Consider the following 15,214-nt stretch of genomic DNA (forward strand, 5'->3'; position numbering starts at 1 on the left):
CTGTAAAAACGGTCTTTAAAATCTTACCCTACGAGCAGCGAAAGCTGCTCAAGAAACAGTGTGATGCTAAAATAAAGTCTCAATGTTGGTAATAATTCTGTATAGGAAAAACCTTCCAACAGTGAAATAATTAGCAGCAATTCCTGTGTATGTATCCCAATAAACATTCCCCCTGCAGGAAAATGGTCAACTAAGTGTACACACAGTTCTCCCAAAGGAGGGTAGATGACCCGTGCAAGGGTTTCATTGCAGCGGGGACACTGGAGAGCCAATTACAAAGCTAAGACTGCTAATGAGGTGTCCAGTTACCTGATCCAATGACCAGAAGACAACAAAAAGGTGTTCAATATTTAATGCTAACACTGTACTCCCAGTCTGCTGCTCCATCAAAGAAAAAAGTCATTACATAGAAACGTCATTGGATTTAATTGAATGAACAATTTATTCAGGGTTTTTTCCTTCCTTATTTTTTGTAATTACCATATTTTCCGGACTATAAGCCGCTACTTTTTTCCAAAGGTTTGAACCCTGCGGCTTATAAAATGGGGCGGCTAATTTATAGATTTTTCTCCCACGGCCTAAATGTTCTGAATAAAACAAATAGTTTTCATATAACACAGACAGAGACACTGAAAAGGTGTGTTATTGTTTGTGCTATGGCGCCATCTTTTGGACAAGTTTACTCACTGCAGATGTTGCGGATTGAAAATGTACTTTCTTATTTCGTGCCTTGAACTGGAAGTATAACCGTCCCTAGCATTTTCTGCTCAAAAAGATGATTCATCATTCCAGGCAGCGTTTGTAAGTTTTACAATATAACTAAAACAATTCATACTTACTAAACCATCCCATGTGGGATGTCTGTAGGAGTGTTTTCATGCATATTTTTGCGTGCTATCGTAATGTAATCAAGCTTAACGTCGTTAGCATAAGCAAATATGCTAACACGTCTACAACTGTCTGTTAGAATTGTTAACCTACAATGGCACTCTTTTTGTACCGTTTCAGTTGCGTAAATTCAGCAAAACGTCAACGTGGAGTTACCGAGTCTGTTTAGCTAGATGGAGAGCTAGCGGGTCCATGACGATGACATCTGTTTTGTTTGATCAGCCATTTTACTGCCATGTTACAGGCACCATTTGGAAACAATTAAGGTATGTAAATAAAAATGTTCCAAAATCTTTCGTACCTGTATGCATCTGTGGCTTATAGTCTGGTGTGGCTAATATATGTATTTCGCCTAATATTTGATGGGTGCGCCTTAAATACAGGTGCGCTCTATAGCCCAAAAAATACGGTATGTATGTTGTCATTAAATCTGTTATGAGTAATTCTAATAATATACAAATAAAATAACTATTTTAACGGAAATATGAAATCACTCAAGCTAAATTGGTGAACCACCTTCTGCCATCTAGTGGTTCTTCATGTAACTGCAGTATCGAACGGTGTCTTTCATATGGTATGTAATGCTTTGGCAATAAAAGGGAAACAAAGTTGTCAGACTCACAAACTTCCGTTTCAGCTTCGCCTTGCTACTGCGCACAGGCTTGCCCTCCTCCGCTGCCGTCCCCCCGTTGAAGTCCGAGCTCATGTCCAGGTGGTTGTCGGCAGAGATGCTCTTTCGGAGGTAAGCGGTGCGCGCCCGGAAGTGGGAGAAGGGCGACTGGGAGCGAGGCCGGGCTTCACCTCGCTCGGGCTCCTCTTCGGCCTCCATGTCATCCTCCAAGCGCCACAGCTCCCCTTAAAAAAAAAGGAAAAAAGGTCGGTTATTATCACCACAAAATGTTACAAAAATATTTTCTTTTCCTTCTGCAGCCTGAATCCACACACTGAATGGAAATCGTCCTTTATGTAAAAGCAGGAGGCAGGAAGCAAATTTGCGGCGGCTTTGTCTTCCGGCGTTCACACTATCCGGCTGTCAGTATGTGCTAATCACGTCTGAAGCCCATCACTCTATTTTCCATGTGTGTCACGCGTTGTCCTGACAGCAGTGCATCAGTCATGGCGCTTGCAAAACACACCCTGTAACTATTAGGTGACTGACGGATGTAAATGTGTCCATCAAAACACGCACATGAATAAGTACTAATGAGAGTTACGCAAAAAATTATGTTTTAAGAAATATGTTAGTTCTCAATTTTAAAATGTTAATTTCACAGTGTGTGTTTAATTGGTATTTAATTGAATTGAATCATAATAAGAGTTTCTATTAAATTAGCATTGATAAAGTTAAAGTACCAGTGATAGTCACACACACTAGGTGTGGTGAAATTACGCTGTGCATTTGACCCCCTGGGAGGTGAAGGGAGCAGTGAGCAGCAGCGGTGGCCGCGCTCGGGAATCATTTGGTGATTTATAAAGTGCCGTAAACGACCACAACGTAGTTTGCTGGACATCTTTGTGATTTGTTTTCATGCATTCCTATGCACAAGTGGATGAAAGCTTAAAAAGTGTAGTTGGGTGTTGTTTTATTTACGGTTTCGTCATAAAATTGCCCAAAACTGATGCCGTGAGTTTACCAAAATTAAAAGTGACAAAACTAAAACTGCACACAAAAACGTCTAGTGGTGGAAATGTTGGGCGAATGTGCACCTACAGCACATATGTCAGAGTCAAGGCCCGCGGGCCATATCCGGCCCGCGAGAAGGTTTTTTACGGCCCTTGGGATGATCTTGATTTATTATTAGAACCGGCCCGCAGACCGCAGATCTTTTTTTTTTTTTTTTTTTTTTTTTTTAGACCGCAGATCTTTTACACGCACCAAGCGGATGCCGGTCCAAGGTTCCGAAAGGGGGCGAGCGGCCCGCCGGGACGCGCCTGCCGGCCGAAGGGCTGCAGCCCGGCCGTCAGTCGCGGAGCCCGCCGTGCCACGCGCGCCAAGGGGGCGGGCCGAAACCCGGCCCCGAGGCCCTGAGACTTCTGCTTTGTTTCCCCAAACCGCGCGTCACCGCCGGGCCCGCACCACCGTCGGGCTGCAGCCCGAGCGTCGGTGGCGGAGCCCGTCATGTGCCGCGCGCGCCAAGCGGAGCGGGGGGGTCAAGCGGGCCGAAACCCGCAGGCCACCCCCTCACCACGAGGCCCTGAGACTTCTGCGTTTGACCCCTACGCGCGGCCCGTCGGGACGCGCCCGCCGTCAAGCCACGAGGGCCAGCCGTCGGGTCGCGGAGCCCGCCGTGCCACGCGCGCCAAGGGGCGGGCCGAAACCAGCGGGGGGTTTCGGGCACCCAACTCGCCTCCCTCCCACGGAGGGAGGAGGGGGGTTTAATGTGAACATTACTGTGCAATCACATATTTAGAGTTTTTACTCAATTCAAGTTTAAAAGTTAAAGTTTAATATTTGTTTTCACTGCATGTTACTTCTCCTTAAACAAAGTGTTGTTTTTGATTTATAGATTTTTGCACTTTATTTTATTGTATTTCAATTTAATTATATTTTAAAAATATTTCAGTTGAGTGGATGATAGAAAATTGCTATTATTGTTTTTTTCTTTGAAGTAAATTTAGCCCACTTTTGCTAAAATAGAAAATATAGGCTACTGATGGTGCCTTGAATACCGGTTTCTTTCATTTAATGTTCATGTTATGGGGATTTTTATATAAAGGAAATTTGTCTTTTGTGTCTGTTGAAAATTAAAGATTACTGACAGAGCCATAAGAAAATATTGCTTTATTTATCTGATCATATTGGAATATATTTGTTAGGTTTTCAGTAGGTTCAATTAGGTTCACTAGACTATATGCGTCATTTAAAAATTTTTCAATGAACATTCGAACAGTCCGGCCCTCGGCTTGTAGCTAAATTTTTTATTTGGCCCTCCGTCCATTTGACTTTGACACCCCTGACCTACAGTAATGATGCAGATAGAAAAAGTCTGAAAAATATCTTATATTCGGCTTGCATCATATTCAGGGTCTTGATCAGGGGTCCCCAAACTTTTTGACTCGGGGGCCGCATTGGGTTAAAAAATTTGGCCGGGGGCCAGGTTGTACATACACACACACATACATACATACATACATTATATATATATGATATATATATATTATATATATATATATATATATTAGATATATATAGCGCACTTTCCGCGTGCGCGCGATGATGTCACGTTATCGATGAGAAAATGCATTTTTAGACAATATGATTTGCCTGAGCGGCTAGGAGACACCGTGAGTAGCAAGCGGTACAAAGTGGATAAGAAAAGACAGAATTTTTTTCATCTTTTATTTTTATTTTTTAATACTTGGGACTTCCCGCGGGCCTGATTTTGGACGCTGGCGGGCCATAGTTTGGGGACCCCTGGTCTTGATAGTCTTAAATGCAAACCAGCGGGTGGCGCCAAAAAACTTCTTCTTAAGCAAGTTAGAGCTTTCCTTCTTGTAACAAAGATTTTCTCACCAGGAAAAGTCTGATAAAGATGGGTTGTCTTATATTCAGGGTGTAAACCAGGTCCATTTAAACTAGGGTTGGCCATGTATGCAGCACTACCGCCACCCCGCAAGGGGAAAACAGCGAGGCATATGTGTCACAATGAAGCAGTAGTGAGGTAAGTAAATGGTAAATGGGTTATACTTGTATAGTGCTTTTCTACCTTCAAGGTACTCAAAGCGCTTTGACAGTATTTCCACATTCACCCATTCACACACACATTCACACACTGATGGCGGGAGCTGCCATGCAAGGTCTTAACCACGACCCATCAGGAGCAAGGGGGAAGTGTCTTGCTCAAGGACACAACAGACATGACTAGGATGGCGGAAGCCGGGGGATCGAACCAGGAACCCTCAGGTTGCTGGCACAGCCACGCTACCAACCGAGCCACACCGTCTCCAAAATTGGATTATCAGTCAAATAAATGTTATTAAATTCAATAGAAAAAAGTATTAAATTATTTATGGAAATATACAAACAAACAAGTACCGTATTTTCCGGACCATAGGGTGCACCGGATTATAAGGCGCACTGCTGATGAATGGTCTATTTTCGATCTGTTTTCATATATAAGGCGCATCGGAATATAGAGTGCATTAAAGGAGTCATATTATTTTTTTATTTTTTAAAACTTTTTCACATTGTCATTATGGGGGTATTTTGTGTAGAATTTTGAGGACAAAAATGCTATTCCATTTTGGAATAAGGCTGTAACAAAATAACATGTGGGAAAAGTAAAGCGTTATGAATACTTTCCGGAGATCAAGAGGTTTACTACATAAATTCAAACAAGGAGGTTGCGGGGGGGGAAAAGTGCATCTCTACGAGCAAGTTAGAGATTTATTCCCTGCGATAAAGATGTTATTTTTTTTCCCCAGTAAAAGGTTTTCTTCATGCGGCAAAGCTTTTTTGCTTAGAAAAAAGTCATTAAAGAAAAAGACCAAAAAGTCCATCTTATATCGATAGATTTATGCATGTGAAGCGGCAGTTATCGCCAAACGACTTCTACCTAAGTGACTCAGAGCTTTTATCCTGGGGCAAAGAGGGTATGTTTTCCCCCGGAGACACAAGTCTGAAAAACTACTGTAGGCTGCTTTATACCCAGGATCTACACTATAAGTATACATACAAGCCAACCAGGGCTGCAACAACTAATCGATTAAAATCGATTATTAAAATAGTTGCCGATTAATTTAGTCATCGATTCGTTGGATCTATGCTATGCGCATGCGCAGAGGCTTTTTTTTTTTTTTTTTTTAATATATATATATATATTTTTTTTTTAAATAAACCTTTATTTATAACCTGCAACATGTACAAACAGCTGAGAAACAATAATCAAAATAAGTATGGTGCCAGTATGCTGTTTTTTTTCAATAAAATACTGGATAGGATAGAAATGTAGTTTGTCTTTTTTATCCGATTATTAATCGATTAATCGAAGTAATAATCGACAGATTAATCGATTATCAAATTAATCGTTAGTTGCAGCCCTAAAGCCGACATGTGCTCCCAAACAACTTCTCCTTCAGCAAGTTTGTGAATTTTCTCCCACGAAAAAAAAAAGCGTAAAAAAGATCCAGCGCTAATGGACAGACAGCGAGTGAGGAAGGGTAGACAGAGGCTCAGCAGCATTACGGTTATGGTCGCTGACAGCGGTTGCTAGGCAACAAGGGGATACGTTTAAGTCTCTGAATTTTGATATTAGCAACAGAGCAGCGGCAACAATAACAACGTGGAGGGGAAAGAAAACAGACTTCAGGGGCATAAAATAATAGCAGATTGTTTGAATATGATAAAGTTCTGTGACGCTCAGGCCGAGAGTCTGGAACAGGCTTCTGTTGATGTGCGGCAACCTCGTGGACAAAGTCACAGAATATATTCAATCACTGTAAAAATGAATAGAAGTGTACAGTACTAACTCAGCTTAGGAGCTCAATTGGTTCTGTGATGGAGCTCTTAACTCAAAGCATTTCAAATCAACTTCTCCCATTGAAATGACTTAAAATCACAATTGTACATGTAACATGTCTTTTATAACGAAAAACAACATTTTAGATAATAAATAATGCATAAAAAACATTACAATAGAAGTTATGGCAAACTACCGTAGACTTATAAAGTACTACAATGTAATAATAATGTACTGCATTCACTTCCACGGTGTCTCCTCACAGCTGCTTCTTGGTCAAACACACCATCGGCAGCTTTTCCATATTTTCATGGGTAAATGTCTGCTGTTCTGCATCCGTACAGTGAAGACTGGCAGTTGTATGCTCCAGAATCATCTGTTTGATGATTTATATCCTTAATTCAATGAACAGCATCTACTTCTTCTTCTCAAAACTGTCCTTGACATTGCTATAAGCTAACGAATAAGAACGGGTGTTTTGTCCGGATCCCGCAGAGTTCACTGTGACATTTGCTACACCAACTAATGGCGGAAATGCTTGTAACACAAATTTTAAGTTGAGGTACCACTGTATATTGAAAAATAATATTTTTTCAATTATATATATATATATATATATATATATATATATATATATATATATATATATATATATATATATATATATATATATATATATATATATATATATATACATATATATATACACACACACACACACACGTTCTTGTATTTGTTACCTTCTTGAGACCTACCTCTTTAAGACCACCCTTTCTAGATATATAAAGATTTGTATTTACAACATTAATAATATATGCATACTATGCAAATATAAAAAAGGCCAAAGGGGGCGCATTTAATTTTTTTCACACACACTTGTTATTACATATGTTGGCCAGAGGGGAAGCACTTCAATTTCTTACACACACTTGTTATTTCATATGTTGACCAGAGGGGGAGCACTTTTAAAACCGACACAGTCCATTTGAAAAATCCCTCCATTTTAAGACCACCCTAATTTTGATAGATTAGACACCACCAGGGGTGCAAATGAGACATTCTCTATTAGATGCAATGGTTTTCCGTATTGGGACCATGATTTATGTCCTAACTTGTTCACCCGTCCTCATATGGAAGGTACTTTTCCTTGTTGACGTCTCAACACACACACACACACACACACACACACACACACACACACACACACACACACACACACACACACACACACACAAACTTAATAATAAATAATTTAATATTTGGAATAATACAATATCTGCCTAATAATATGGTGTACTTTCTTTTATCTGATTCGGACTTATCCAAGCACCATTTTATGAACAAATAAATAATAAATACATACATTTTAAAATATTTAAAAAATATATTGTTTTTCCTTTGTTTGTTTTTCTAATAAATACTTTAACGTCATTATATTTCGGCTACCTCAGGGATGTTTTAATTACAATCCAGATGCAATTTGTGACTTATTTTGCTTTATTGGTACAATGTCTTTAAATACATGTATTTTTTTATTTGTTTTACTAAATTACAAAATGACCCTTGCATATTTTCAGTAAGTGGCCTTTTGGTGGAAAAAGTTAGGGAAATTTCACATTTGCTCTGTCGTCTCTCTTCGCGGTGCTCCACGTTTATGGGAATGGAAGATATTCAGTATATTATTACCCGGAAAAGAATGAGAGCACACCGTTTATATGCAAGCTTTTCTTGCATTAAACATGGCAAATAAGGAGGACATTACAGCTACTTCCTGTTTCCCAGCTGTGGTAATGTGCTAGATTTAATTCATCTGGAGGAACTCCGATGAAATCCCATCAGTCAGTCGAGTGACTAACTAGTCTAGACTGTGTGTGCTGCAAGGAGGATGTATGTATGTATGTATGTATGTATGTATCTCGCTTCCATCCCCTGCAGAGTCCTTTTATCACGAGAACATGATCATGAGACGTTGTCATTGTCAAATCCTTGTCAAACCAAACAAAGTGCATGGAAGCCACATGCTTCAAAGATGCCAACGCAATGACAAGCAGCATGCTGTGCCTACCTGCAGGGGGCAACGTGCAGGCCTTCGGGTTGCTGCTGGCAAGGGCTGGGGTCTTCCTGCGGGAGGGACTTCCGCCAAGGAGATCAGAGTGATGGAGCCTGGACACCCGGGGGGACTGGGGGATGCTGGGTAGTGTGCGAGATTTAGCAAGTATTGGTCTCTGCAACTTCCTTTCAAGCGACCTGGTTGCGGGGGAAAAAACAACACCAAAAACAACACAATGTTAGTGTCAATGTTTATGATTGACAACGGTGGTAGTTTTGTGCAGCTGGCATATCAATAACTTCTAATGACATCAATATTCTTGTAGCATTCTGTACCGACAAATACTTTAACATTGGATATTGTTCAATGCTATTGTTAAAGTCCCAACGATAGTCACACACACACCAGGTGCGGTAAAAGCGCCCTCTGCATTTGACCCATCCCCATGTTCACCCTCTGGGAGGTGAGGGGAGCAGTGGGCAGCAGCGGTGACCGCGCTCGGGAATCATTTTGGTGATTTGACCCCCAATTCCAACCTTTGATGCTGAGTGCCAAGCAGGTCCCATTTTTATGAGTCTGTAAATTAGTTTGCTTGTTGATGATTTGTGTTTGGTTTTGTATTGTGTAGTTATATTTATATGGTAATCAATATTCTGTGACTGTAAATTGTTTGCTTGTTGATGCTTTTATTTGTTTCTGTATTGTGTAGTTATAATTATATGCTTTTACTTGTAACGTATTTTCCGCACTATAAGGCGCACCTAAAAACCTCAAATATTCTCAAAAGCTGACAGTGCGCCTTATAATCCGGTGCGCCTTATATATGGACCAATATTGAGCCACAACAGGTCTCGCAACCCCAGCCTCTACTGTAGCGTCTATTCTATGCGCCTTATAATGTGGTGCGCCTTATATATGAACAAAGTTTTAAAATAGGCAATTCATTGAAGGTGCGCCTTATAATCCGGTGCGCCTTATAGTGCGGAAAATACGGTAATGGTATTGAGTGTGTGGACCCCAAGAAGACTAGTGGGTTGTTGTGGCAACCAGCTAATGGGGATCCTTAATAAAAAATCTAAATCAAAATCAAATCATTTTTATAGTCTTTGGTATGACTCGGCCGGGGTTTGAACTCACAACTCACTCACCACGAGGCCACCGAGCAGGTAAATAGACAGCACATTTACCAAATATGAGACAAAAAACTTGAACACATGCCAAATAAAACTGCGCACAAAAGTGTCTGTGGCGGAAATGGCAGATTTAGGATGGAATGTTTCCCCTTGAATAAGGTCGTAAAAAGACAGGTCGTCTTGTGTTTGAGTTCTGAAAATGGTAGTCGGACAATACATATGCTGAGCCTTTGTCGCACTTTTATTATTTCATTATTTTTATTTTGCAATTTTTACTTTTTATTTGTACCCTTATACTGTATTGCTTTTGCACCATCTTGTTTAGCTCATTCATTATTTATGTTCTTCGTTTGTTTTTGTTTAGTTTTTTGCTCTATGCTTTTTAACCTGTAAAGCACTTTGGTCCAATTTAAAAATTGTTGTAAATGTGCTATATAAATAAAGTTGCCTTGCCTTCACACATATACTATTCAAATTATTATTCTCCTTCCACATTTGCATCCCATTCACACCATTCTACCTTGAAAATGGTCGGCTCATTCATGACACACAAGCTACCTTTTTTTTTTTTTTTTTTTTTTTTTTAAATTCTAGGAATTCTACATTTTCTGGGAAATGTTATTCATTCGAAATTAATGGTACATTTTTTGAAATGTTCACATTTACCATACTTCTTAACCGATTAAAAGCATTCTAAAGTCAAAATGTTCCTTTCTAATGTTATTTGATATTTTGGATGCTAACATTAGTGTTAGGATCCGATGCTCGGATCACAGTTTGTTTACTTTTTAGTGTCACGTGTGTTTTCAGCACCTTGTGTTTGTTTCTGTTGCCATGACGGCAGATTGTGCTCAGCTGCCTCTGGTTAGTGTTCGAGACGCTCACCTGTTGTCCGGGCACCAAACAGAGGGCTATTTAGTTTACGCGCTGGTCTCACTCGGACTGGTGGTCTTGTTTGCTCCCATGCAACAAGTTACCCTCTCGTTTACGCTCATAGTCTTTATTTTGTTACTAGCATCTTTTGGCTACTCTTTTGTTTTCCGTGCCGTGGGCACCGAGCAGCATATTTTGGTCTGCAACTAAAATAAATAATTTATTCTTACCTGCAAGCCACTTCCTGACGTCCCTCTGCCGTCATGGCAACAGAAAAAAACACAAGGTGCTGAAAACACACGTGACACTAAAAAGTCAACAAACTGTGATCCGAGCAGCGGATCCTAACAATTAGCCTGCTAATATTAGCATGCTAGCTTTTTAACACATTTTTACAGGTAAAATATTGTGTCATTTCCCTATTAGCATGCTAACATTAGCATGTACCGTATTTTTCAGATTATAAATGGCAGTTTTTTTTCATAATTTGGCCGGTGGTGCGATTTATACTCAGGAGCGATGTATGTGTGAAATTATTAACACATTACCGTAAAATATCAAATAATATTATTTAGCTAATTCACGTAAGAGACTAGACGTACCGAAGCGGCACATCGTCTACCTTTGGAGTTGGCGGAGTTGTTTAGAAGCGACACAGAGGAAGAAGATTTCATGGGATTTAGCGATTAGGAGTGACAAGATTGTTTGGTAAACGTATAGCATGTTCTATATGTTATAGTTATTTGAATGACTCTTACCATAATATGTTACGTTAACATACCGGGCACGTTCTCAGTTGGTTATTTATGCGTCATATAACGTACACTTATTCAGCCTGTTGTTCACTATTCTTTATTTATTTTAAATTGCCTTTCAAATGTCTATTCTTGGTGTTGAATTTTATCAAATACATTTCCCAAAAAAATGCGACTTATACTCTAGTGCGACTTATATATGTTTTTTCCTTCTTTATTATGCATTTTCGGCCGGTGCGACTTATACTCCGGAGCGACTTATAATCCGTAAAATACGGAGCCTTTATTTCCTCATTGACAGGTGTACATCTAAGAGTCATATTTTGTTATTACCTGGCTCGTAGGGCTGGGCGATACATCGATATATTTTTAAACAAGATATGAATTAAGAAAATATCGTAATATCAATATCATTTATTTCACGTTAAAATGACCAAACGCCGCTTATTTGTTGTGTTCCTTGTTTCCCCCGCTCCTCACTTTTTAAAACCGACACACAGTCAATTTGAAAAATCCCTCCTTTTAGGGACCCCCCTAATTTTGATAGATTTCACCACCAGGTGTGCAAATGAGACATTCTCCATTAGATGCAATGGTTTTCCGTATTGGGACCATGATTTCGGTCCTAACTTGTCCTCAAATACAAGAAATACAAGAACACACACACACACACACATACACACACAAAGCCAGCTTACTGTTAAGGGGCAGCAAGAGAGCAGTTGTATGGATCAATCGTGAAATTACTTCCACCTCGGCATAATCAAGTCAGAGGCCATTTAGGAAAACAAGCAACAGAAATTGGTTTTCTTTTATAGTGGTTGACGCCACACAATTCCCCAGTGGGAAAGCAATCGATAGACACTAGTGCTGCATTGTGTCACACTGTAAACGCTGGTGAATAACAACATGGATATGAACACAGGACATGACCAGGGTGAATAACAGCACACAGCTACATGCATCATGTATGTTAGATGCGGAGAAGACCTCCAATGAACCTTGACAGCTCAGAGTCACTCCAGCCAAGGCCCCACCTCGTCTTCTTCCCCCGCTCCATGCCGCCCGCCTGCAGCGCTGATGTGATCAAAACACAACGAAACGTGGTCAGCATCTCCAACGCCGGACTCAAGACGTCTGAACTCCACAGTGTGGAGTGACAAGTTTGTATAAGGGACATCTGAGAATCCACCCGGGGAATCAGTTGAATAATATGAAAGCTGAGGAGGACTGTCGCTAGACTCGGTGGTTCATTACCTCTGCCAAGCAGGAAAAAAGCAGTGGGAAATTGATTTTTTGATTGTTTTACTCATAGAAAATGTACCTGTCTTTGACCTGTCACGTGATCATTTACTAACAAGTATTTTTGCACAGCACGGCAGCAACGGACCCATGGCGGTCAGCATTAACATGGCTGATGTGCTCATTGTACAGTCGTCACTCGTTTATTGCGGTTAATTGACACATTTTTGCAAATCCGTAATTATAAATCGAATACTTTCATAACTACTGTACTTTTCGGGCTAAAGAGCGCACCGTTATTTAGGCCACACCCACCAAATTTTAGAAGAAATAAAATGTTTTACTTATAATAGCTGCATCGCAGATATGAACAATTTTGTAAATGTGTATTTACTAGAGGTGTATCTGTTATGTACGGCAAGGGGGAAGGAGACGGCACGACACAGGAAGTCTCGCTCAACAGGATTTATTGAGCTTTTGATGAGTGAGTGGAGTGTGTATGCTACTATGTGTGTGCATGCGAGATTATGTGCCGGAATTAACCAGATAGTATTTACCAGAGGTTGTTGCAAGTGTGTGTTGGTTGTAGAGGCAAACAAGTCCAAAGGGGCTGGGCAAAATAGGTCCGTGATCCAAGCGAGGTCCGTGAGGGGCTGGAGGGAGGCGTCCTCCAAAAACGAGGGAAGTCGAGGATCGAGGAAGGCAGTCAGGGTCCAGGGGGAGATCCAGAGAAGTGAGGCGCACAGCTCACTTCTAAGACGACGGAGACAATGTAAACAGAGAACTACGTTCTGGCGCTGGGTCGTCTGCTGCGTGGGTCTTTATACCGCTGAGGCTCATCAGATCCAGGTGCGCTGATTGCAGATTGCCTCCGGCTGTGAAGGCGTGTGGCCGCGGTCTGAGCGGAGCGCGCGGGGGCGTGTTCGGCTGCGCTCTTAGTGGAGGGAATGGCAGCATGCGCGTGCGCCGTAGTAGTAACGATTCGATTCGATATTTGAGGTTGCCAATACAATTCAGGGACGATAATAGTTACATCTCGTCTCGATTACTGTAACGTTTTGTTTTCGGGCCTCCCTATGTCTAGCATTAAAAGATTACAGATGGTACAAAATGCGGCTGCTAGACTTTTGACAAAAACAAGAAAGTTTGATCATATTACGCCTATACTGGCTCACCTGCACTGGCTTCCTGTGCACCTAAGATGCGACTTTAAGGTTTTACTACTTACGTATAAAATACTACACGGTCAAGCTCCTGCCTATCTTGACGATTGTATTGTACCATATGTCCCGGCAAGAAATCTGCGTTCAAAGAACTCCGGCTTATTAGTGATTCCCAGAGCCCAAAAAAAGTCTGCGGGCTATAGAGCGTTTTCTATTCGGGCTCCAATACTATGGAATGCCCTCCCGGTAAAAGTTAGAGATGCTACCTCAGTAGAAGCATTTAAGTCTCATCTTAAAACTAATTTGTATACTCTAGCCTTTAAATAGACTCCCTTTTTAGACCAGTTGATCTGCCGTTTCTTTTCTTTTCTTTTCTACTCTGCTCCCAACCCGGGGTGGACCGCTAGCCTGTCCATCAGATGGGGACATCTCTACGCTGCTGACCCGTCTCCACTCGGGATGGTTCCTGCTGGCCCCACTATGGACTGGACTTTCGCTGATGTGCTGGACTTTCACAATATTATGTCAGACCCACTCGACATCCATTGCTTTCGGTCTCCCCTAGAGGGGGGGGGGGGGGGGGGGTTACCCACATATGCGGTCCTCTCCAAGGTTTCTCATAGTCATTCACATTGACGTCCCACTGGGGTGAGTTTTCCTTGCCCGTATGTGGGCTCTGTACCGAGGATGTCGTTGTGGCTTGTACAGCCCTTTGAGACACTTGTGATTTAGGGCTATATAAATAAACATTGATTGATTGATTGATTGATTGATAATATTTTTTCAGAACAATATAATATGAAACTATACCGAGAGTTGAAATCGATTCAGTAACTGTTTAGCAAAACAAATCAAGCAGTGTGACTGTGCAATAAACAGTGGAATTCTGGACACTGCAGGTTAAGGTTCCTATATTCCTGTTATTTCTTGTAAGGAAATTATGTATAAATGAATTATGGATACAAGCAAGCAAGTGACCAATGCATTCACGTCTTATTAAAATAAAGTGCAAACAACACTTTAGGTTGAATTAACAAGAGGACACATTTCCGACATTCAAACAATGTTCAATAAAAGTACAGTAACTAACATTTTAACAGTACCTGCTAAATAAAGTTCCCCGACCCGGCCATACGGTATCTGTTCTCCGCCCTCGCATAACTAATGACAGACAGCATCCCAGGTGTGCGGAAGCATGTATGCCCCTCTCATCCCTGTTGATGGTGTTGGCCCTTTGCTTCCTAATTTCCAAAGCCTCCTTCATCCATCTCTTCTATTCATCTATTTCTCATCAAATGACTTCTCCTTGTGTTCCGGGAGTCGGTGTGTCGCGGTAACTTCAATTGTGTCAACCGAATCTTCTGTGGTTTAAAGTTGTGTTGCCACTTTGTCATTGTGTTGTGTCGTTTCTATTCTTGGCGTTTGCGGACATGCTGTAGCTGAAAGTTATGAAATTAAAACGCCCGGTATCGGGGAAGGAAAACAGTCATTTCTGAACAATCCGTAACAAACTTAGGGAATCAAAACACACGTTATACAAGAGCTGCTTTAGATGATTAACTTGTGTGATGACTGTATTATGCTGATAGTATGTATTTGTACCATTAACGTGGACCCCGACTTAAACAAGTTGAAAAATTAAATTAAATTT

At 40.9% G+C, this 15,214-nt stretch overlaps 1 protein-coding gene across 2 annotated transcripts in view; it reads right to left on the bottom strand.

The window, feature by feature from the left end:
* Positions 1-365: 365 nt before the first annotated feature.
* LOC133654998 (uncharacterized) overlaps positions 366-15,214 on the bottom strand; it is a 120,321-nt gene continuing 105,472 nt past the window's right edge. For both annotated transcript variants that reach the window (XM_062054882.1, XM_062054881.1), the window contains 2 exons: positions 8,413-8,594; positions 366-1,743 (listed from right to left, as the gene is read on the bottom strand). In XM_062054882.1, the coding sequence (XP_061910866.1) occupies positions 1,415-1,743; positions 8,413-8,594 (511 nt within the window). In that variant the 3' untranslated portion in view covers positions 366-1,414. The remainder of the gene's footprint in view (positions 1,744-8,412; positions 8,595-15,214) is intronic.

Source organism: Entelurus aequoreus, linkage group LG08 (genome assembly GCF_033978785.1).
Source record: "Entelurus aequoreus isolate RoL-2023_Sb linkage group LG08, RoL_Eaeq_v1.1, whole genome shotgun sequence".
In the NCBI taxonomy this organism is placed as follows: Eukaryota; Metazoa; Chordata; class Actinopteri; order Syngnathiformes; family Syngnathidae; genus Entelurus; species Entelurus aequoreus.